This window comes from Lissotriton helveticus, chromosome 2_2 (assembly GCF_964261635.1).
Source record: "Lissotriton helveticus chromosome 2_2, aLisHel1.1, whole genome shotgun sequence".
In the NCBI taxonomy this organism is placed as follows: domain Eukaryota; kingdom Metazoa; phylum Chordata; class Amphibia; order Caudata; family Salamandridae; genus Lissotriton; species Lissotriton helveticus.
In genome coordinates this window covers 75,534,218-75,553,780 of record NC_136060.1, presented here as the reverse complement: position 1 = coordinate 75,553,780, position 19,563 = coordinate 75,534,218, and the positions used below count along the sequence as shown (strand labels likewise).

General features: G+C 44.1%; 1 protein-coding gene and 1 long non-coding RNA gene across 3 annotated transcripts in view; one reads left to right on the top strand and one right to left on the bottom strand.

The window, feature by feature from the left end:
• FGL1 (fibrinogen like 1) overlaps nucleotides 1–19,563 on the bottom strand; it is a 340,864-nt gene that overhangs the window by 102,295 nt on the left and 219,006 nt on the right. For both annotated transcript variants that reach the window (XM_078678112.1, XM_078678111.1), the window contains one exon: nucleotides 551–648. In XM_078678112.1, coding sequence (XP_078534238.1) covers nucleotides 551–648 — 98 coding nt within the window. The remainder of the gene's footprint in view (nucleotides 1–550; nucleotides 649–19,563) is intronic.
• The window catches only part of LOC144821277 (uncharacterized), a 386,922-nt gene that overhangs the window by 344,840 nt on the left and 22,519 nt on the right, over nucleotides 1–19,563 (top strand). The gene's annotated exons all lie outside the window — the stretch shown is intronic.

Genomic DNA, 19,563 nt, shown 5'->3' with positions numbered 1-19,563 from the left:
GCAATACTGAAAAATGTGTAATGTCAATTACCGCATTGTACTTGTAATTGGTAATCCGGCCATAAAGTGTCAGCCTGCCTACTGTGGGCCAGCCAACTACAGGAGCTGTAAGGAACAGATTCAGAGCTTCTTTCTAAAAACACTGAGTACCTGATAAACTTACACTTTTGTGGAAGTTCACTATATTTTGCAATTCACAAAGCAAGTTGATGAGTAGTATCTTCACTACTGCCTATCTTTTATGTGCGGAGTCTCTGCCCCGAGTGTGGAGACATCACAGACGTAGAGATACTACTCGCAAAATTGTTTTTGTGAATTGCAAAAAATTGTAAACTTACACAAAACTGTACGTTTACCTGTGCGAATCAGGCCCTGGGTAAGGAATGATCTGACGTCGGTCTGTTTTATATCATCCAGCCTCATTCCCCTCTGGACTGGGGTGTTGTTATGTAATTCTCGGCCTTAAAACAGCTCGGTCCTCAACAAATAGGCTTTTTTTGTTTTCGTGCATAAAACGTATTAGTATTCCGTCTGACAGCGTCAGCCTTACCTTGTGAAGTTAGAAAGTGAAGGTTGTCATTTCCAAGCCAGAATTCACCTCTTCCGGAGGTGTAATCTCCAAAGCCGTGTTTGTAGTCATTCCAGTTTCTAACCACAACATTGGGGTGTGAAAGAAAGAAAAACATCATTAACTTGTTGGAGCGGTGCAAAGCCAATCCATTTAACATGGATTAATCCAGACATAAAGCTTTCATTTGGCCGCCCATAACTTTCATCGAGTCAAGGCAATGAATATAAAATCTCATGCTCTTCCAATGGTGAAATGAAAATAAAATGAACCATATAGCCACTAACTTGCTTTTCAGTTTTCTGCTGCCATGATTCACAATTTTATGTCGCGAGATTTATCGAGGGCAAGTTGATCCTGCGCCCATGCATAAAATGTTCATGTTTACATGATTAACAAAAGGCAACATTTGCTTCTGACAAATGTATGCTCTCCTGAAAAGCATAGCGTATGCATATCTAAATTGCATTCACAAAGGGGAAAAAAAGGTAAGTCTTGTAGAAATGTGAACTATAGAGTGCCTGTACGCAAATATGTTTTGGAGTATGTATAGTAACATTCTTTGGAGTATGTATAATAATACTCCTGTAGTACTCTTTTACATGCTCTCATATGCCTTTTGCGTCTTAACCCTAAGACATCTAAATAAGAACTAAAATAAGAACATTCCGGGGATATTCATACGTACTTAGTACAAGTAGAAAGCTCTATGCCATCTTTGCATTTTTTACTAAGAGGGACTTGGACCTTCGGGCTAATTAGCAAAGGCATGTAAGACTATGTAAAAGAATACTCCTGCAGTACTACCTCCCGTACTCATAAATGCTTTTGTGCTTTTGTGCATTGACCCCTTTATTTAGAACTTGCGATTTATGTGTTCAACTTACACTTGTGCAAGAAGGTAGATGGATGGAGGGATGGAATAGCTAAATCACCCTATTTAAATATGCAAAATCGTCAGGGTTATGTAGAGGCCAAAGGGAAGTAATGCAAAGGGGACTTACACTTCCAAAGATCAAACAACAGAAATAGATGTGATCATTCACAAATTTTGAACTCATGAATTTTTGCAGTTTCGATACCCGATAAGTCCTAGATCAAGCTCCTGCTAGTAGCGGAGGGGTGTTATTAGTCGATCCACTGTTCAGGGCAGATGGCCACCCCATTGGGCATTGAAGGTTAGGAGTGTTTTTTTTAGTTAAGTCAGGAAGAATGGCGCTCGGGCTATTGCGTGTACTATCTATGGACCTGTGTCGGTACGGTGCTGCCAGGTCGGGGGAATAACCTGATAACCCCCGAGAATGTGTAAATCACCGGATTCACACTGTAAAGTAGGCACAGTTCTGGGCACAAGTGATGAGGATATTTACAATGTTGACTTCAGTCGGCTTTCCGTTTGCGTCTGGCTCCAACTTTCGTTTTAATTCCCAACAGCATTATCTTCCATTCCGCAGCCTCGGTGCACCCGCCCCGGCCTGTCTCTCTGGTCGCACCACACGACTCAATCCTAGCCTGGTAGGTGTTTTTTCTGTGCATGCCCACTCCGACTCAGTGAAATATCAGGCATAACTGAACCCCTTGTATTCGCCCACAGCGGCCGCAACCATCAACAAGCACCTCACTCTCAACGCGGCACGCTTTCCAGTGCCTATATTCACAGCACTTTCAGTCTTCCACACGCCCCCAACCAGGTTGGAACAGGGTTGGATTGGGATTGAAAAAGAATTGGCCCACATTTGCATAATGCCTTTCCTCAAATGACTGCTTCGGCGTAATCTTATAAAAAAAAAGCGGGGGTAAAAAAAATGCACACGTTAGTTTACACTGCTGGAATACACCTGGAAACAAGTGAGGCCACTTCTACTCAGGCCCCCTGCCCCCGCTCAGTATGTGCACACATTAATGGGCCGGCCAGCGAGATAAAGGGAGTGATACCTCTGCCTGTTGCTAAACAGGAGGTAACGAGCGCCCATCTGCCTATAGAAGGGCCACTCAGACACCCACTGGGCCCAAATCAGCCCCCAGACTGCTAAAAAAAAGCAGCCCTTGGCAGGAACTCGGACAGCGGCCCCTCGGGCATTGCCCAAATGCCCGCGTTACCAATTCAACGCTGGGTTGGAATTATCACTGGCTTTATGGTGAGCATTGCCTTAAATTCATCCACTCCATTTCAGGAAGACCATTACTGTGGTTGCTTCTCCCGTAGACTGACCCTGTCCTCTCGCATCTCTTCCAAACAGGGGCCTGCTCAACTTCTTATCCACTCGCAATACAGGTAACCGGCTCTCTACCTCGCATTAAGCCACTGACCCAGCGCTCTTAGTAGGTCACGTTTTCCTTGTCTGCGCAGTTTCCGACTTTTTCCACTTAGGGTCTCTCAATCTACCGTAGCTAGTTCACTACCTGCAGTATGACCGTTCCTCTCTATTCTAGGCCTTTTAACGGCTAAATGTATGTTGGTGCACCTTGCCCACTATGTATGGTACCGTTTCCTTCCGCTGCTATTGTATACTTTTTCCTTTCGTTCACTGGGATAATCTCTGGCACCACTACTGCTCGCACTTGTTTTTTATGCCATATCAGCACATATAACATGTTTTCCTGCGTTTCTTATCATGGCTACCAGTTCATGAGAGCGGCACACACGCAAGAGTCACTGTCATACCATGTTTTTCCACGCATTCGTCATGGGTTCTGACTCATGCGAGCGGCACATTCACAAGAGTCACCATTCACCATACGTGTTGCGCAGTGTTTTTCTCCTTTTCTTGTTTTAGATACACCGAGGGTGATCCCTTCCTCACCATCCCCTGTTCATGTCAACGACTAGGTTACCCTATGTTTTCCCCTTTTCCTACTCACCCTGTGTTTTGTATCCTTCCCAGCCCTGATGAGTCACAGGACCTTACCTGGTGACGAAACACGTCGGCTGGTTTTGTTTTGATCAACAAAGTCGTTGCTGCAATATAAAAAAACTTTTCGAACTCATACTGGTGTCGACCACTGCATTTATAGAACGCTTTAAGACTGAAGTCAACATTGTAAATATCCTCATCATGTGTGCCCAGGACTGTGCCTACCCCATTAGGCTTTGGCTGGGCTATTACCCCCTCTCTCTGGGCATTTCCTAGAATTCTTTGCTCCTCATAGAATTGAAACTGGGGAGGGCACTTGGCTAGAAGTGGTCATTAGAAAGAGACTCTGAGGGTAGGCAAATTCAATCAATCAATCAATTAGGATTTATAGATCACGACTAATCACCAAATAGGGTATCCAGGTGCTCCTGCAGCTCATTCGAACAGCCAGGTCTTCAGGGCCCTTCAGAATTCCTTAAGTGAGGTGATGGTCCAGAATTGCATTAGGGGGCTGTTCCAGATTTTTTCTGTGGGAGAAGGAGCGTTCTCCACTTCTGCTTCAGTAAATTTAGGGAGTATGGGCAAGAGACAGGGAGGAGGAGCGTAGTCTTCTCGACTGTTAGTGGAAGTTTAGACGGTGGTTAATGTAGGTGGGTCCTGGGTTCTGTAGAGCCTTATGTGCGTGGGTCAGCAGGTCAAATTGATTTAAAAGGCTGAGCTGCCCCTAGGTAACCAGTTTTCTCCTTTGAGGCTTAGCAATGGGCTAGAGTGTCCTTGAGTGTATTATCAAACCCCTCTTCATAAGGGGTTCTGTGGGTAGAGGTTGATTAGAGGGTGAACTGAGCTGTTAGTAGCCCTACCTGCGGTGCCATGATGTTTTTTGGGGCACGACCAAATTGTCCTGGGGTGCCCCAGCAAAGATAATGTGCTAAAGGAATCCCTGGTGTCTGCGTTATACGACTGAATGTGTCATTCCTGTGAATGTTGCCTTAATATTTAATAACCTTTCTCTTCATTTTGAGTAATGCAAGTTGGTCAGGCCCTTGGATCTCTGCCTGCCAGCCTGCCTGCCTGATGTAAATAGGAAATGTGTGTACTTGCAATTTTTAGATGCTGGTATTAAGTTGTTCATAAATAATGTGCAGAGATAAACGTTAAGTGTTATTGTGTTACCCTGCTCCACAATATGTTCTCCTGAAGTAAACTTTGCTACGTCCTACTCTAATTAAAGTGTCTGTGACTTTAACTTTGATGAGGGCATATGTTGGGTGACACACAGCCATTTCATGAATGAGCGCACTATAGATCATTCCCCATGCCAGTAGCAGAGGGGCATTGTTAGACCTGTCAGCCCTAGGGTGGTCTTTCCCTATTTTTTTCACCCATGCATCATTTTCCCCACCTTCTTTTTGTTGGCCCTTAGGTCTTCGGGCACCTTTTCATGGCTAATCCATGTTAGGGTGCAAGTGCTCTCTACTACAAACATGGCTGCCACTGGCCCCTGCTACTGCAGCGTGGTCTTTTAGTGTAGCACCCTAGTTGCCAGGAGCTGGCTGGGTCCCCATACATTGTTGCAATGCCAGCCTGCCATCCCTGTCCATAGGTAGAGTGGGGAAGCTCCTGGAACCTTCCAGAAGAAAGGCAGAGCTTATTTTTGCTGCCTTAGAGAGTGGTCACCTGACCTGGGCATACTTAAGTAAGGGAGGGAACTTTTTTTAGTCAGTTGGGGCATCACTGACCTGGGGAACCCACGCAGGAGATTTAGGCGGGAGGGCCTAGTCAGGAACTTATGCCACTGGGAGTGACAGGATTTAGGTGCTGCCTCTTAAGTTGAGTGAGGTATCCTAGACTAGCCCCCTGATCTGGCCCAGCGGTAGGGAACCCCAGGGTCCATCATCAGTGGCCTGAGGAAACTTATCCAACCTCCAACTCAACCCCCCCCTCTCATCTTCAAGAAACCAACACCTAAGGGCGCAGAACCATCCAAGCGCCAAGAGACTACTTGCCTGCGACCAGAGACTACTGGGGGATTGACCAGGTACTGGACTGTGCTGCCCTGCGCACTCCCTGCCTTCATCTGGGCCCCTCTTGCCCTGCCTGTCTCCCCCTGACTGACTTGCTCTTCTTCCCAACCTGCCTGCAGTCCCTGCTGAAGTGTGTGAAAAGCGCTATATCCTGCTCCCCTGTCCAGCGCTGTATCTGAGACTGCCTGCCCTGTCATGAGCTGTAGAGGGTGCCTTCTTTGCCCTGCCTGCAACGAGCGCTGGATTGCCCCGTGGGAGCGTTGACTGACCCTGCCCCGTAGCACTGTGAAATCCCCTCGGCGCTGGGTCCCCCCCGAGGAGCGCCTTAGCGCCCCCTTCAAGCGCTCACTTGGCTCGGCGTCAAGCGCTGGATTTGGGCCCTCTGAGGCGCCTGAGGAGATCTCCTCAGGATCGCGGCTCCGGCGCCACACTCTCGACACCCCCGAGGCGCTTCCGGCCGCCGACACTGCTGCCTGCCCTTGCGCTGTGTCCTGCGGCCCCAGCGGAGCCAGCGCCGTCATTCCACACCCCTCGGCGGCCCCCGTATGCCAGGAGTGGGCCGCCGCATCGAGTCCACCAGGCCGCACTAGGCCTGAAGCCTTCCTAGGCCTGTGTCACGTGATGGCCAAGCCGCGCAGCCATTGGCTGCCAGGAACAAGCCCCTGCCATCGAGGCCCGGCACCCGGGGAAGCTCCATCTCACAGCGGAGGGGGTGGAGGAACACAAGAGCCCCCTCCGCTTTGCCCCACACGCCGCGCCTGACCCTCTGCGGGCACCAGAGTGCCACAACTGCCCCATTAGTGGAGAAGCGTGGCTCAGTGGTTAGAGGCGGCAGACCCGGAAGCTGAGATCAGCCGTGGACCAGGGTTCGATTCCCCGCCTCAGCGGGTCTCGGGCTCAAAAATTCCACGGACTCGACAATTCTCGCTCCGGTGCCTACTCGACTCATGGGGTCACACTCTGCGACTCTGGGCAATAGCTTGCTTAATCTCCACTACGGCCCCTCGCGGCGGGATGCCTGGCTTTCACCTTGTGAATACCCTGCTGGGGTATCTCACAGGGGAATACCAGGACGGGTTCCCTAAGCAAGCGCCTTGAGACCCCTGGGTGATTAGTGCGCTATATAAATCGAAATACATTTACATTTACATTTACATACATTTACTGCCGCGGGCCGAGCGAGGCCCACGGGAGGGTCGGAAACCCTCCCCCCTGCTCCAAGACCAACGCAAGGGCCCCGGGGGGGCCGAAGCCAACAGGGGAGGAGGGCGGAAGGCCGGGAAAGGCCCCGAGTTCGCCCCTCCCCCGGGAAAGGCCCCGTTGTCCCCATTGAGCCCCGAGAGACCGTGTGACCTGGATTAGGCATCGTATTTGGGCTGAATGACTGTGCATGCCCGGGGGAACAGGCTTAAAAGGAATTAACTGTTGATGCCCAGTAGGCCGCTTGGGTTTGATTAACTCCTCGGGCCAATTGACTGTGCATGCCTTAACACAACCTTATGCTGCATTAACTGTTCATGCCTGATTACCTGTTTTCAAGCCTGCTGATGAAGTGGTAATATTTCCCTGTACTGAATTTCTTGCTGGGGCGGGCTTCTACGAATCCTGATGGGGTTGTGTTATGACACTGATTGATTTACTCCATTGATATTTTGATGACATGATTACTGGTAGTGAACTGTTGATACTTACCAGAGGAAATGTTCTTAACTGCTTCTTGAAATTTTAGCCCATGGTTTATGAAAGTACCCCCTTAGCCTGCTGAATAGTATAAAGCGGCAGGCTGTGTTATTTGATGTTTTGCTCACCTGATAGAAATAATTAATGAAATACTTTAATGAACTACTTATGAAATGCTAATGAAATGCTAATGCGTTGATTGCCTTGTCCTGAAGCCTATATAAAAGCTATTGATTTTCAATCAGAAGTACTGGTGTGGTCTCCATTATTGCACCCACTTATTGTCTCAGTGGATGAGTGTGTTGAGTAGCTGCTTTACACGAAAGCCCCTGGTTGCCTACCTGCTCGAGCCAAGCTACCCCCCCGGAGAACTGGTGGTCCCAGTTCTTACAGGCATCATGAGTTTATCCACCATACAGGACAGAGGGTCATTCCAATCTGCCATTGGCTCTGCTACTACACCCCTCTCATGTGGCGTTTCCCAGCAACCTTTTCTTCCCCGTGAGGCTTGCAATTGGGGAGGACAACACGCCAGAAGTGACCAGTAGAAGGAAATGGTGGGGGCAGAGGATTTAAATGGCTAAGCTTCCCTGAGGGTACCCTCTTTGTCCCCTGAAACGTGGTGATGTACAGATCGCTGAAATCCAGCCCATCAATTACCAAGGTTGATTTTGGCTGACAAATGCCAAAGAATCGTACTTAAGTGCTAAAGTGGACTTGAGTTTATTGTCAAACCCTCTTCATGAGGGATTCTTTGAGTAGAGGGCTGGTTAGAGGGGGGACTGACCTGCTAGTTGTCCAGGGCTACTACTAGCCCTAGCTCTTATGTCTGCAGTGTTTCTTGGGTCGTAACCAAATTGACACAGGGTGCCCCGGCAGATAAAATGTGCTAAGCAGTTCCCTGGTATTGCCTTATAAGACTGGATGTGACATTCCTATAAACATTTTATTCACATTTCTCTTTGTTTTGCATAATCCTTGGTTGGGCGGGACCTTGGGCCTCTGCCTGTCCCAAACAGGGTGCAACGAGAAAGTGTGTGCATTTTGAAATTTAAGATTTTCATAATAATAAGGGAAATATGTGTTGTGTTATCCTGGTAACCCATATGTTCTCCTGAAGTAAAGTTTGCTTCGTCTTACTTCAATTGCAGTGTCTGTGACTCTAATTTCGATGGGGCTAGATGTTGGGTGAGATAAAGCAATTGCGTTGAAGTTACCTTATTACATTTAAAGACTGTAATTTCCAAATAGGAGCTGGTAACCAGTTCATTATTATCTTACCCTTTGTTGTCCCTTTGTGCGTAACCTTTTTGTTTGATATGCATATTTGATTTTTTGGGTTGGTATTCCTTTTGATGATTGTACTGCAACTAATACCTTCCTCTCCCTCAAATTGTAAAGCGCTCTGATATCCTTTGGGATCACGTTCGCGCTATATAAAACTTTAAAAATAAATACCATTTAGTGATCCTCCTTGGATTATTACAGGAAAATGTAAGTGTCCATGTAGCTTCTGCATGGCTGCAGCGTATTCAGTAACATGTCCATTTTGTCATAGTTTTATTTAAACTAGGAGAGTTCTGTAAAATTCTGACTATCTTTTTCATTTGTCAGCCACACTGAATTTTGTGCTCGGACCGGAATCCCCATTTGCAAATTGTGCGTGCACTTGAGAGTGCATGATAAGAGTCCTCCATCAAGGTTTAAATGCTTTCACATGTACAACCTGCTTCATGTCCATGCAAATCTTCATGAATTATCATGTTGTTCATTTCCAAACAGTCAGAACCTGAACAAAACACGCCCTGCAGCAAAAAAAAAACTGACCTTGTGAGCAAGGATCACGCATTATTGCACAAAATCCATTTGCAGATTGTGTGAGTCTGTTGTTTTAGCTCTTCCAACTTTTTTGTGGACTCTTGCAATTTCCATATTCGTATATTTTGCATAGGTGGCACAAAATGCACATATGCAGCGGAAATTCCTAAAAGATCTTACACTTTTTTCCATTTCTGAATCATGTTAATTGGGCACATGTGCAAGATGGATGCATTTCATAGTGGGAACAAAGTTCCAATTAATAACAAAGGTCCATGCTACATTATTCTAATTTTTATCAATTTAAGTAAGGGAGTAACTGTGTACCACCCACATTGTGACAATAGGGAATTTTCTTATCAGAAAATAAGGACCACATTTGTTGACCACGTGTTATCTCTGAGCTATAATATGTAGGTTTAGAGTAGACTTAGTTAATGCGATATTGGCGATCAGATTGAAGTTAGCTTTCTAAAATCCTTCCTACACCTACCACACCTACAGTAAACAAGTCTTCATGTTACGCCTGCTACTTGTACAGACAAGTAAGCGCAACACATGTCTACTGTACTGGGATGATGGAATGTAAAGAAATTCTCTAGGGCATACTTTTAGCATTAAACCCTGTGGGGAAACAAATCTATTTAGTCTCAGGCAGCATGCCATCTACCCATTTGCTCCCACGCACAAATCTCTGTATAGTTGGGGCATATACTCTGACACATTCTCCCCCAATGCAGGGCCAAAGAATCTGTCAGGACCTAGCAACATTTTCACATCTCCCTTCTCTGGCGTCATCCATTCTTGCATGCTCATCCGCTCGTACACATGTCTAGAGATTAGACTCTGCCTACAGTAAAACAATTTAAGGAAATGATTTGCAAGCAGTGTTGTCTTCCTTCTCCTCCCAGTCCATTGGGAATCTCCAAAATAAACTTAACCCCAGCGTTCTAAGATAAATTTAGATTTGAAAAAAATAAGTTAACCACACCCCTAGTTGAGTTAGTACCATGAGAACAATTGCACGCTACCATCTGTTATTGTAGTCAATATTGTGGCTTGAGTCACCAAGGTATAGTTGACTGCAATGGTAAACACCGTGTGCTAATTCACCACCTTTAACAAAAAAAGTAAAGGCTAATTATCTGGGCTGTTCCTCGTTAAAAACCACTGTGATAGGTTTCAGGCTGAATTCTGCCATCGGTCTAATTGGTTGGTTTTCATCAATGAGTGGGAGGGATCTGATGAGCTCAAACTGACACATGACCAATGAGGACATTTAAAAGAAGCGACTTCCTCTCCGATACTTACTCATTGCTCCGAATCTGTTTTTTCCTAAAACATAACAGCCTTTATGTTTGGTAAAGCTTTGTTAGTGCAGCACATGTTAAGAGAACCAACGCATGTAAAACATTAAAGTGACCTGTATGCTGGTAGATTTACAAAGCTTGTCTGAGGAATTCCACAGATCAAAGCAACGTAAGCAATGTATTTACACCAGCCAAGAAGTCACAAAAGAAATCCTGGCAGGTGCTTATGGGTTCACTACTGCATATTTTACCACCACCTACTTCATATTTCTCCATTGTGGAGCTGGAACAATGTGCAGAGATAACTCCCAGACAAGGTGTGGTAAGTGAGAGGGATAAGGAGTGCCTTGTGAACTCCTACAACATTCTAAATTTGTGAGCATTCACAATCCTGATCGCACCTCTTCCTATCATAAAAATGGTCTGAGATGTACTCCAGCAAAATAGAGGAGTACCGCCTTTTCCAGGGTGAGAAGAGGAACAGATAATCTGCGGAGTTGGAGGAAATGTAGGGGACGATGTTTCTCAGTGGGGAAAAATGTTTTCAACATGGAAAAAATGACAAGAAAACAATATGCATTTACACTTCTGGTACAATTTCCCCACAGGGGCTTAGCTTCGGGGAGGGAGGGGAGCAGGTATGTGGGGTGTTACACCCTCTAAGAAATTGATTTTCTGATGAATGGATGGGTTCGGATGCTTTCAGACGGGTTTGGTGAGGTGTCTGTGGGATTTCAACTGGGATTTTTGCATGTGCACACCAACAAAAACACACATACACACTCTCTGATCTCTGTTTTCAAAGACCTAAAAATGTTGATCATTTTTTTAAAATATTGTCTTTCTCTCACTAAGTACTAATACCAATTCCTAACATGCCCCCTGGTAGTCGAATAATATGTTTTAACATTATATGCCAGCGTGATTGTCGTGAAATCTGAAGCTCGCCCCCTCGTAATCTTACTGACCAAGCTACATCCCTCTTTCCCTAGTGCTTAAGCATACACTACGTAGAGTTACACACTAGGGAGATTATAAACCAGGGGAATATGCCACTTGCTATAGTACTCCTGGATTCTCTCTCCAGGTATACCACTGGAAATGTTTGTGAATTCCAAAAAGTAGCAAACCTGCACCCTTTTGCAGAAACACTATCACAGGTTCACATGTATCCGTTTTTTTGTGAGATGCCCCAGAATGGTTTGTGAGAAATTTTATCTAAAGACAGAAACACTTCTCTGGTAAGCACAGTCCAATTGAACTGTCAGAAGACCTACATTAAAAGGCAACGTTTTGGAAGTTCCTTTTTTGAGAAAGCAACCTGCTTTGTGAGCGGTGTGTTGAAAAGTGTGCATTTGTCAGCCATTCATCACCATTCAAACTATGCCTTCTTTCACATGATTTAGTATTTTTGACACAATTAGTATTTTATTCAGCTATGAGATCATGAGCTTTCTTTCGTTTGATGGCGGCTTTAGGTCAATTTAATTCGGGTGCATTCGTTTCCCATAAAAAACTGGGTTACCACCATCTCCTTACAGTTCCATTTGTGCTTCACTTAAATTAATGCTTGGCTTATTTGGTTAAATTGAGGTTTAACCCCTTCTATGCTGATGACGGCCCCCGTCCGTCATGCATCACGGTGGGCTGATGACGGCTGGAGCCGTCATGATCCCGCCTCTCTTAAAAACGGACGCACAGGCGCAGAATTGCGGCCGCGCCCAAGGGGTTAAAGAGAAATTCAGACGACTACAGCTTCCAAAAAGTTCTTATAAAGATATTTGTTTACAGACAGTTATTGCTGAGGCAGCAGCATAATCCACCAAAGGCAGGGTTTGGCATGTGTGTATCATCTTTCTGCCACCATAGCTTCTTTTTGAATTTCTACACTAATTATTCATACCTTGCCAGTTTCTTTAGAAGTAATGTCAAATGTGTAGCTATTACACTAGTTAAACCGCATGGCACTTGTTGGACTTTGCCCTTTTTGCAGGGTCATCCCAGAACTTTTTGCCTTCCTCCTGTATTTTTCTTACTTTTTGTTGGTGTTTTTATAACTCTGGGCACACTATCACTCCTGATCAGGGCTGAAGTGCATGTGCTTTATATGGTAAACTTGGTAAGATTGGTCTACACCAGTTTGGCAAATTTAATTTACCCATCAGTCCCTTGTACAGTGGTATCTCATATACCCATGGCCAGTAAATTAAATGCTACTGGTGGGCTTGCAGCGCTGCTTGCGCCACCCACCAAAGTAGCCTTTCAAACCTGTCTCAGGCCTCTGCCACTTCAGGGCCTGCACGTACAGTTTACTACCGCTGTGATGTGGCACATAAAGTGGTTACCACGTCTGTGACTGCCCACATATCAGTCACCTCTAAGGTAGGCTCTAGCTAGCCCTATGGGCCCTATGGTTGTTCTAACTAAAGGTGATATGTTATGACAGTGGCCCGATTGGCCTAGTAATTTATGCAAATACCTGTAAATACATGACAAAGTGCCCGGTGGCACAGTGTATATATGTGATATGTTCTAATGTGTTTTATGGATAACACAAAGGTTATTTTTAAATATACTCTTGTGTGGAGTTTCTTTTGTGGTGTGCCTTGTGTGTCGCTGCTGTGTGAGTGTGTTGCGCAAACGCTTTACACATTGCCTATGGGCTAAGCCTGACTACTCTGCCAAGCTACCAAGGGGGTGAGCAGGGGTTATCTTCGGTGTGTAACTCTCTTGCCCTCAGTAGAGTGGTGGTTTCTGACTGGCTTAAGCGAATGCCCTAGCCAACCAGAAATCCCAGTTCCAACAGCACTGAATTTTATAACCAAGATAAAACTTGATAACAAACCAGACATACCCTAAACATAAAATAAAGAAAACAGAAATCCCATTTGGAATCTCCCATCGCAATGCATGATGGCAATTATTTCCCTTTTTAAAGTTTAGACCTCAATTTGATTTTATGTTAAAATGAATCGATTGACTTTAAAGGTGTCCTTATGTTGAAAAGGCCCCAAAAGTTATTTTTACTGTAGCAGGTCTGGCTTTTCCATAGGAAAGCATTTGGATACAAAAATAGAGTTCATACTTTTATCTCCAACTAGGAAACACAGACAAATCTAACTCTTGAACTTTTTGAAAAATGTATTACAAGCCCAATTCACCGGTGAAACAGGATTTGTAATACATATTTCAGAAAAGGAAGGAATTTTTAGAAAGTTGCCTAGTCCCTGCCTAAACCTTTAAAGTCTCATTTACACACGATTTGTCACCTGGCAGCCGAACAGCCCTCTTGATGAAGTGTGAAAATTGTTCCAAGAGCAAGAAAAAGGCCTGTGGGGAGGTGTTCAGTTCCTGTGGCAGGTTGACCATCTGGACTGTGACAAGACACTTGATTAAAGGCAAAGAGGTCTACCCTGTTAGATTCAAATGTTAGCTGATACCTGGGCTGGGTCCTTTTTTGTTCTCCCAGTCAGCCAGGCACCAATTCCAGTGGGAGAGGAGCTGCCCCTAGAGATGGCGTAGAGTGACTGCAGAGAAATGGTTGCTCATGTACCTGGCTATACCTCTGGTATGGGAACAGGAGCTCTGCACAGGGGAAGGAAGGATCTGCCATCTTGGTTTTATGTAGAGAGGGCATTGAGGATTGTTTACAGTAGGGCACACAGGAAATGCTGCAAACATGGGACCTTTTACTCTATTGGTTAATGAGTGACCAGGAGATTCCCTCATCCAAAGGCTACTGGGGGGTGAGCCCAGGTTAACCTAATGACTTTCCCCTGACAAGGTTTGTACAAGTTTACAAATGTATTTAACGTTGATATAGAGCTCAACTGAGGTCAACAAATACACAAACATAGTTTTATCATGATACCCATAGTATAAGCTTTAAGCAATTATAATGTTAAAACATTATCATCATGGACTTAAAAGCAACTTTAGTTTTAACATGAGTGGGTACTCACCCCCTCAAGTAATGCCCAAATGTATTACAAAGGGTGACATTCACTGAAGACGTATATGAGCATGTCATGTAGTACTCCTGGAGTACTACTTTACATACGCTTAAATGCAATTCACATTGGTATGGACGAAGATTTATGCCTATGCCTGTCCTATCTTTTATGAGCAGACTTCTTCACAAAGAGAATGTAGAGCTCCATATAAACAGTCCTACATTTTAGGTGTAAATGTGTGAGTGGTAAGGGGGAGTGGCTGAAATGGAGAATAACTTCTATAATGTTGGAGGAGATAAGGTGAAATTAAGGAGGGGAGAAGGGATAGACTTTCAAAATGGTAAATCACTTGCAATTACCTGCATCTACTGCATAATACTTTGCTGTGTTCAGGATTTTAAATGTGGGACGTTAACTTTTGCAGTGATAAAGTAGGACACAGTAATTATAAACTTGGGAAAGCATTTGATTCTCTTACTAGCAGGATGACTTGATGAACTAAAATGTTGCTGCAAACAAAGTGCTCAGAGCTGAACTTCACCAGTTTGAATCCCATGTGGACTGATCCTTGGGTTTCCACCTCACTCTTATTGTTATTATAGACATTGGTTGGAGACCTGGGTTTTCATGTTCCATGATAATGCATTCTGGGTGTTGTAATTTTGTATTGCCTCCAATGAGTTAAGTGGACTAACCCTCCAGCTAGAAATGGTTAAAAACCTGGGATTTGAAACTGTTGTTGATGATATGTTGTGAGGTGGCCACACCAGCTTACTTATCATTCCATCCTGTAGACTGGTAAATTAAGTGCCATTTAATAACTGCTAATACCTTTTTTTATTTACAAGTCTTAAAACCTTGGTGGTCTATGAAGCACTAGTTGATAAAACAACCTATTATTTTTAGGTCTTGCTTGACCGCATGGCTATCGGCTAACTTTAAGTGATCGGAAAAAAAAATTTCATAAGTAGTACTGAGAGAGGGGCTTTAACTCCACGTTCATGGATTGATTGGACAGGTTGTGTGCTTCTGCTGAAAAAGATGGCTTGTATTGCACTTTTTGCTTTGCGAGAAAGCTTATGCAAAATGCAGCAGCACTGTGTGGGTTTGGTGGCAAGTGAATAGTCGAGGCTATAGGTGTGATCTTTTGATTATGAAAAGTTACGATATTTGTCGTGAAAAACATATGTTAAGTCAATAGGCATTTAGAGGTGGCTTGGTATTACTCTGTATTATAGTTGACAGAGAGGTATTTTGTAACATGGAATCTCACAGAGTGCTGTACAAGGCAAGGGTTTTGATGATGACGAAGCCTAAGAGTAGAATATTTTTACTATGATAATCGTTGCTAGGCCCCTTTTAGAGGAACTGGATATTGTTTTACTATCTGTAACTTTGTACATATTTGTAACATAATTAATTGTATACATGTTGATTTCTACCTTTGCTAGGCCTGAGTTTATTGTGGTGTCAAGCTAATGGTAAAAGCTACCAGTCTTATTGCTTTTCATTAAGAAACGTTATGTCAGATTCGATTAGTTTGATCTGTTCATCATAACATTTATTACATTTATGACAAAGCCATTAGGCCTGCCTTACTTATTTTGAAAAGCGTGTGTTAAAGTCAATGGGCTTTCAATGGTGGATTAGTGTTACACGGTGCTAAAACCAGGAGGGGGGATTTTGTTACGTGGAGTATCATGGATTATCATAGCGGTCTATGGTTTTAGTGCTAGTTACCAACTTTAATAAACCATGGGGACAGAAGATTTGCACTATGATAATCCTTAGTACGCCTTTTTATGATGAATTTTATATTGTTTTGATAACTGTAATTTTCAAAATATTGGTTCCTTCATACCGGTATGCCTAATATTTGCCTTGTGGGAAGGCTTATGCTCAATACAGTAGGTCTCAGTTGGTTACAGTGACACAAGATATAGGCCACAGGCCTGATCAGATATGGAAAACAATATTTCAGATAAAATAGGTCAGAGGTTGGTTGTGTCATACTACTACTCTTTAAGACTGTTGGTGCTGTCAAATGTTTTTGCTAGTCTGTGATGGGTGCGAGAGTAATTCTGGGGGGGTGACAGATGTGAGGTAGTGTGCTACAGAGAGTAACGATCATGCCTTTACCACAAATGTTGTTGTAAAAGCATGAATGGTAAAGTCAGGTGCATGGTAAACGTTTTATAAGTAAATGTAAGTATTTTACAGGTAAGTATAAACTAAAGGCATATGTTTGGTGAACAATGTACAGATAGGTACAAACACATTATATATATCCCCTGTAACCTTTGTTTTTTTGGGTGGATTTCTGTGTTTTTAAAAATGTTATTTGCTAATTATAACGCCCCAGAAACCTGCAGTTTTTTTGTGAATTTCTACTTTTTTAAAATTATATTTCTTTACTATAACGTCCTTGTAATCTTTGGGTTTTTAAGTGTATATATATATACGAGATGACCAGGCGGAAAAGGGGCTGTATATGGTGGCGGTGTCTGCAAGACACTGCCATCCATATTCCAAATCACGCAGAGAAGTGCCTTTCCATGGCGGTATTGCCGCCATGGAAAGGCATACGGTCTCTGTATTTGGGGGCCCGGTGCACATGGGGGTACCTATGGTACCCCCTAGCATCTGCATGCACAACACGCGGTGACTGCCACGTTGTGCATGCAATATCACAATTCACCTGCCTACTCAAGGTTTCTATGTATTTTTAATGAGCACATGAAGATATGCACCTACTCAAGGACTTAACGAATCTTCACCTTTATGAACTACACCTACCAGCATGCTGATGGGTGACATTTATAGCCACACCCACTGACGGAGGAGCAAATTCGAATAAAAAAGAAATTTGAATTTGAAAGGTGAAACAGCATTCTTTGTTTCTAATCCCAAGAAGAAGAGGCGTTCATGGCCTCGAAACGCGTCGGATGTATTTGGACAGTTACCAAGGAGATGGGATATGAGAGCTGCGTCTGGGCTGAACAGGCCGGATGGTAAAGCAGCGTGGTATGCCTTCTTAAAGCTCAAGGGCTTTTTGGTTAAATATATATATATATATATATATATATATATATATATATGAATCACAACAACCAGCTCCCACAGAGGCATCCACGGAAGAAGGCACGGACTCGAGGCAGTCAGGATACAGCATCAGTTTTATTAGATCAGGTCATCCTCAATCTCAAGATAACAGAGAGACGCGTTTCGGCTTACTAGAAGCCTTTTATCAATCTACTTGGCGCTATTGTATCAATGATTTATATAGTCCCTCCCACTAAAAGCATTAATGAACATAGACAACATACTCTGAAGCATGAAACCACAGTGTAGCCCTGCGATGAGTATCCAAGGTTGCTGCGCATAGATAACAGGTAAAAACATACAAGTATGTTTTTAAATTACATAGTGTTGTTAACCACCAAAACATATCTTTGTCTTAGTTGAATGTACATACGGATTTCAAATGTATATGCCATCTGCTTGGGTTGGGAACAAATAATTGCATAGTGCCGCCAAGCTCTCATTGCGCATTGCCTGTGTGTAAAATAAAGTAAAATATATTGCGTATACTAAAAGAACCATGCTGCTACTTATCCGCCTCATAATTGCATACCCACAACCTCTGACTCGACATTTTCATCAACACAGATGGTAGATTGTTGGGCATTTGGCCTCTGACCCCTGTTACGGAAACAATGTTCCCTCTAGCCCAGTCTTTGAAAACCGCGATTTCAGTACATTTTTCTAGAGGTAAAATGACAGGATACATCACACCTGCTTCCCCGGGGCCCAACTGAGCACAAAGTGTGCTACTCGAGAATTGTATCTGCTTCCCAGCTCGTGCTTGTGTCCTGTTAGGACTAACTGTCCCATAATCCTGCTTGCTGACCAAAGAAAAACGCGGTGGCACAGGCAGGAGTCCTGCAACATAGTCTTAATGATGGAAACCTTGCAAATTATAACAAAGTCCCAAGGTCAAAAGGCAATTGTAAAATTAGTCATTTAGAGGGGAAACAGAGTCTCAGTGTCCTGAATGACATGCAGCAAATTAAAATATTGGTTCAAACCAGGCACCAGTTCGAGGTTGAGGGGGACCGATGGACAAAATACGGATGCGCCAAACCCACCTCACCGCATCGGCATAGGCCATCCGCAGTGCCCAGTCACCAGATGGCGCCGGTCTTCTGGGCAAGGCATTTCTTGCTGGGAAAACGTAGAATCCGCGCTGGCTGTCGCAAAAACAGCCTCGCTACGGGCCCTTGGTCTCCCTCTGCAGTCATCCTCGTTCCTCATCCCAGCTGCCACACTGGGGGCTCCCCTTTAGCACTCCAGTACTCCTCCAAAAAACATTCGGTCAGAAAGGAGAGCCACAAACGACTGGTGTTCCGTGAAAAGCGTGACGACCGCTCAAGCTGAATTAAATGAATCACAACAACCAGCTCCCACAGAGGCATCCACGGAAGAAGGCACGGACTCGAGGCAGTCAGGATACAGCATCAGTTTTATTAGATCAGGTCATCCTCAATCTCAAGATAACAGAGAGACGCGTTTCGGCTTACTAGAAGCCTTTATCAATCTACTTGGTGCTATTGTATCAATGATTTATATAGTCCCTCCCACTAAAAGCATTAATGAACATAGACAACATACTCTGAAGCATGAAACCACAGTGTAGCCCTGCGATGAGTATCCAAGGTTGCTGTGCATGGATAACAGGTAAAAACATACAATTATGTCTTTAAATTACATAGTGTTGTTAACCACCAAAACATATCTTTGTCTTAGTTGAATGTACATACGGATTTCAAATGTATATGCCATCTGCTTGGGTTGAGAACAAATAATTGCATAGTGCCGCCAAGCTCTCATTGCGCATTGCCTGTGTGTAAAATAAAGTAAAATATATTGCGTATACTAAAAGAACCATGCTGCTACTTATCCACCTCATAATTGCATACCCACAACCTCTGACTCAACATTTTCATCAACACAGATGGTAGATTGTTGGGCATTTGGCCTCTGACCCCTGTTACGGAAACAATGTTCCCTCTAGCCCAGTCTTTGAAAACCGCGATTTCAGTACATTTTTCTAGAGGTAAAATGACAGGATACATCACAGCTGCTTCCCCGGGGCCCAACTGAGCACAAAGTGTGCTACTCGACAATTGTATCTGCTTCCCAGCTCGTGCTTGTGTCCTGTTAGGACTACCTGTCCCATAATCCTGCTTGCTGACCAAAGAAAAACGCGGTGGCACAGGCAGGAGTCCTGCAACATAGTCTTAATGATGGATACATATATATATATATATATATATCGACGAATACTCCACAAAA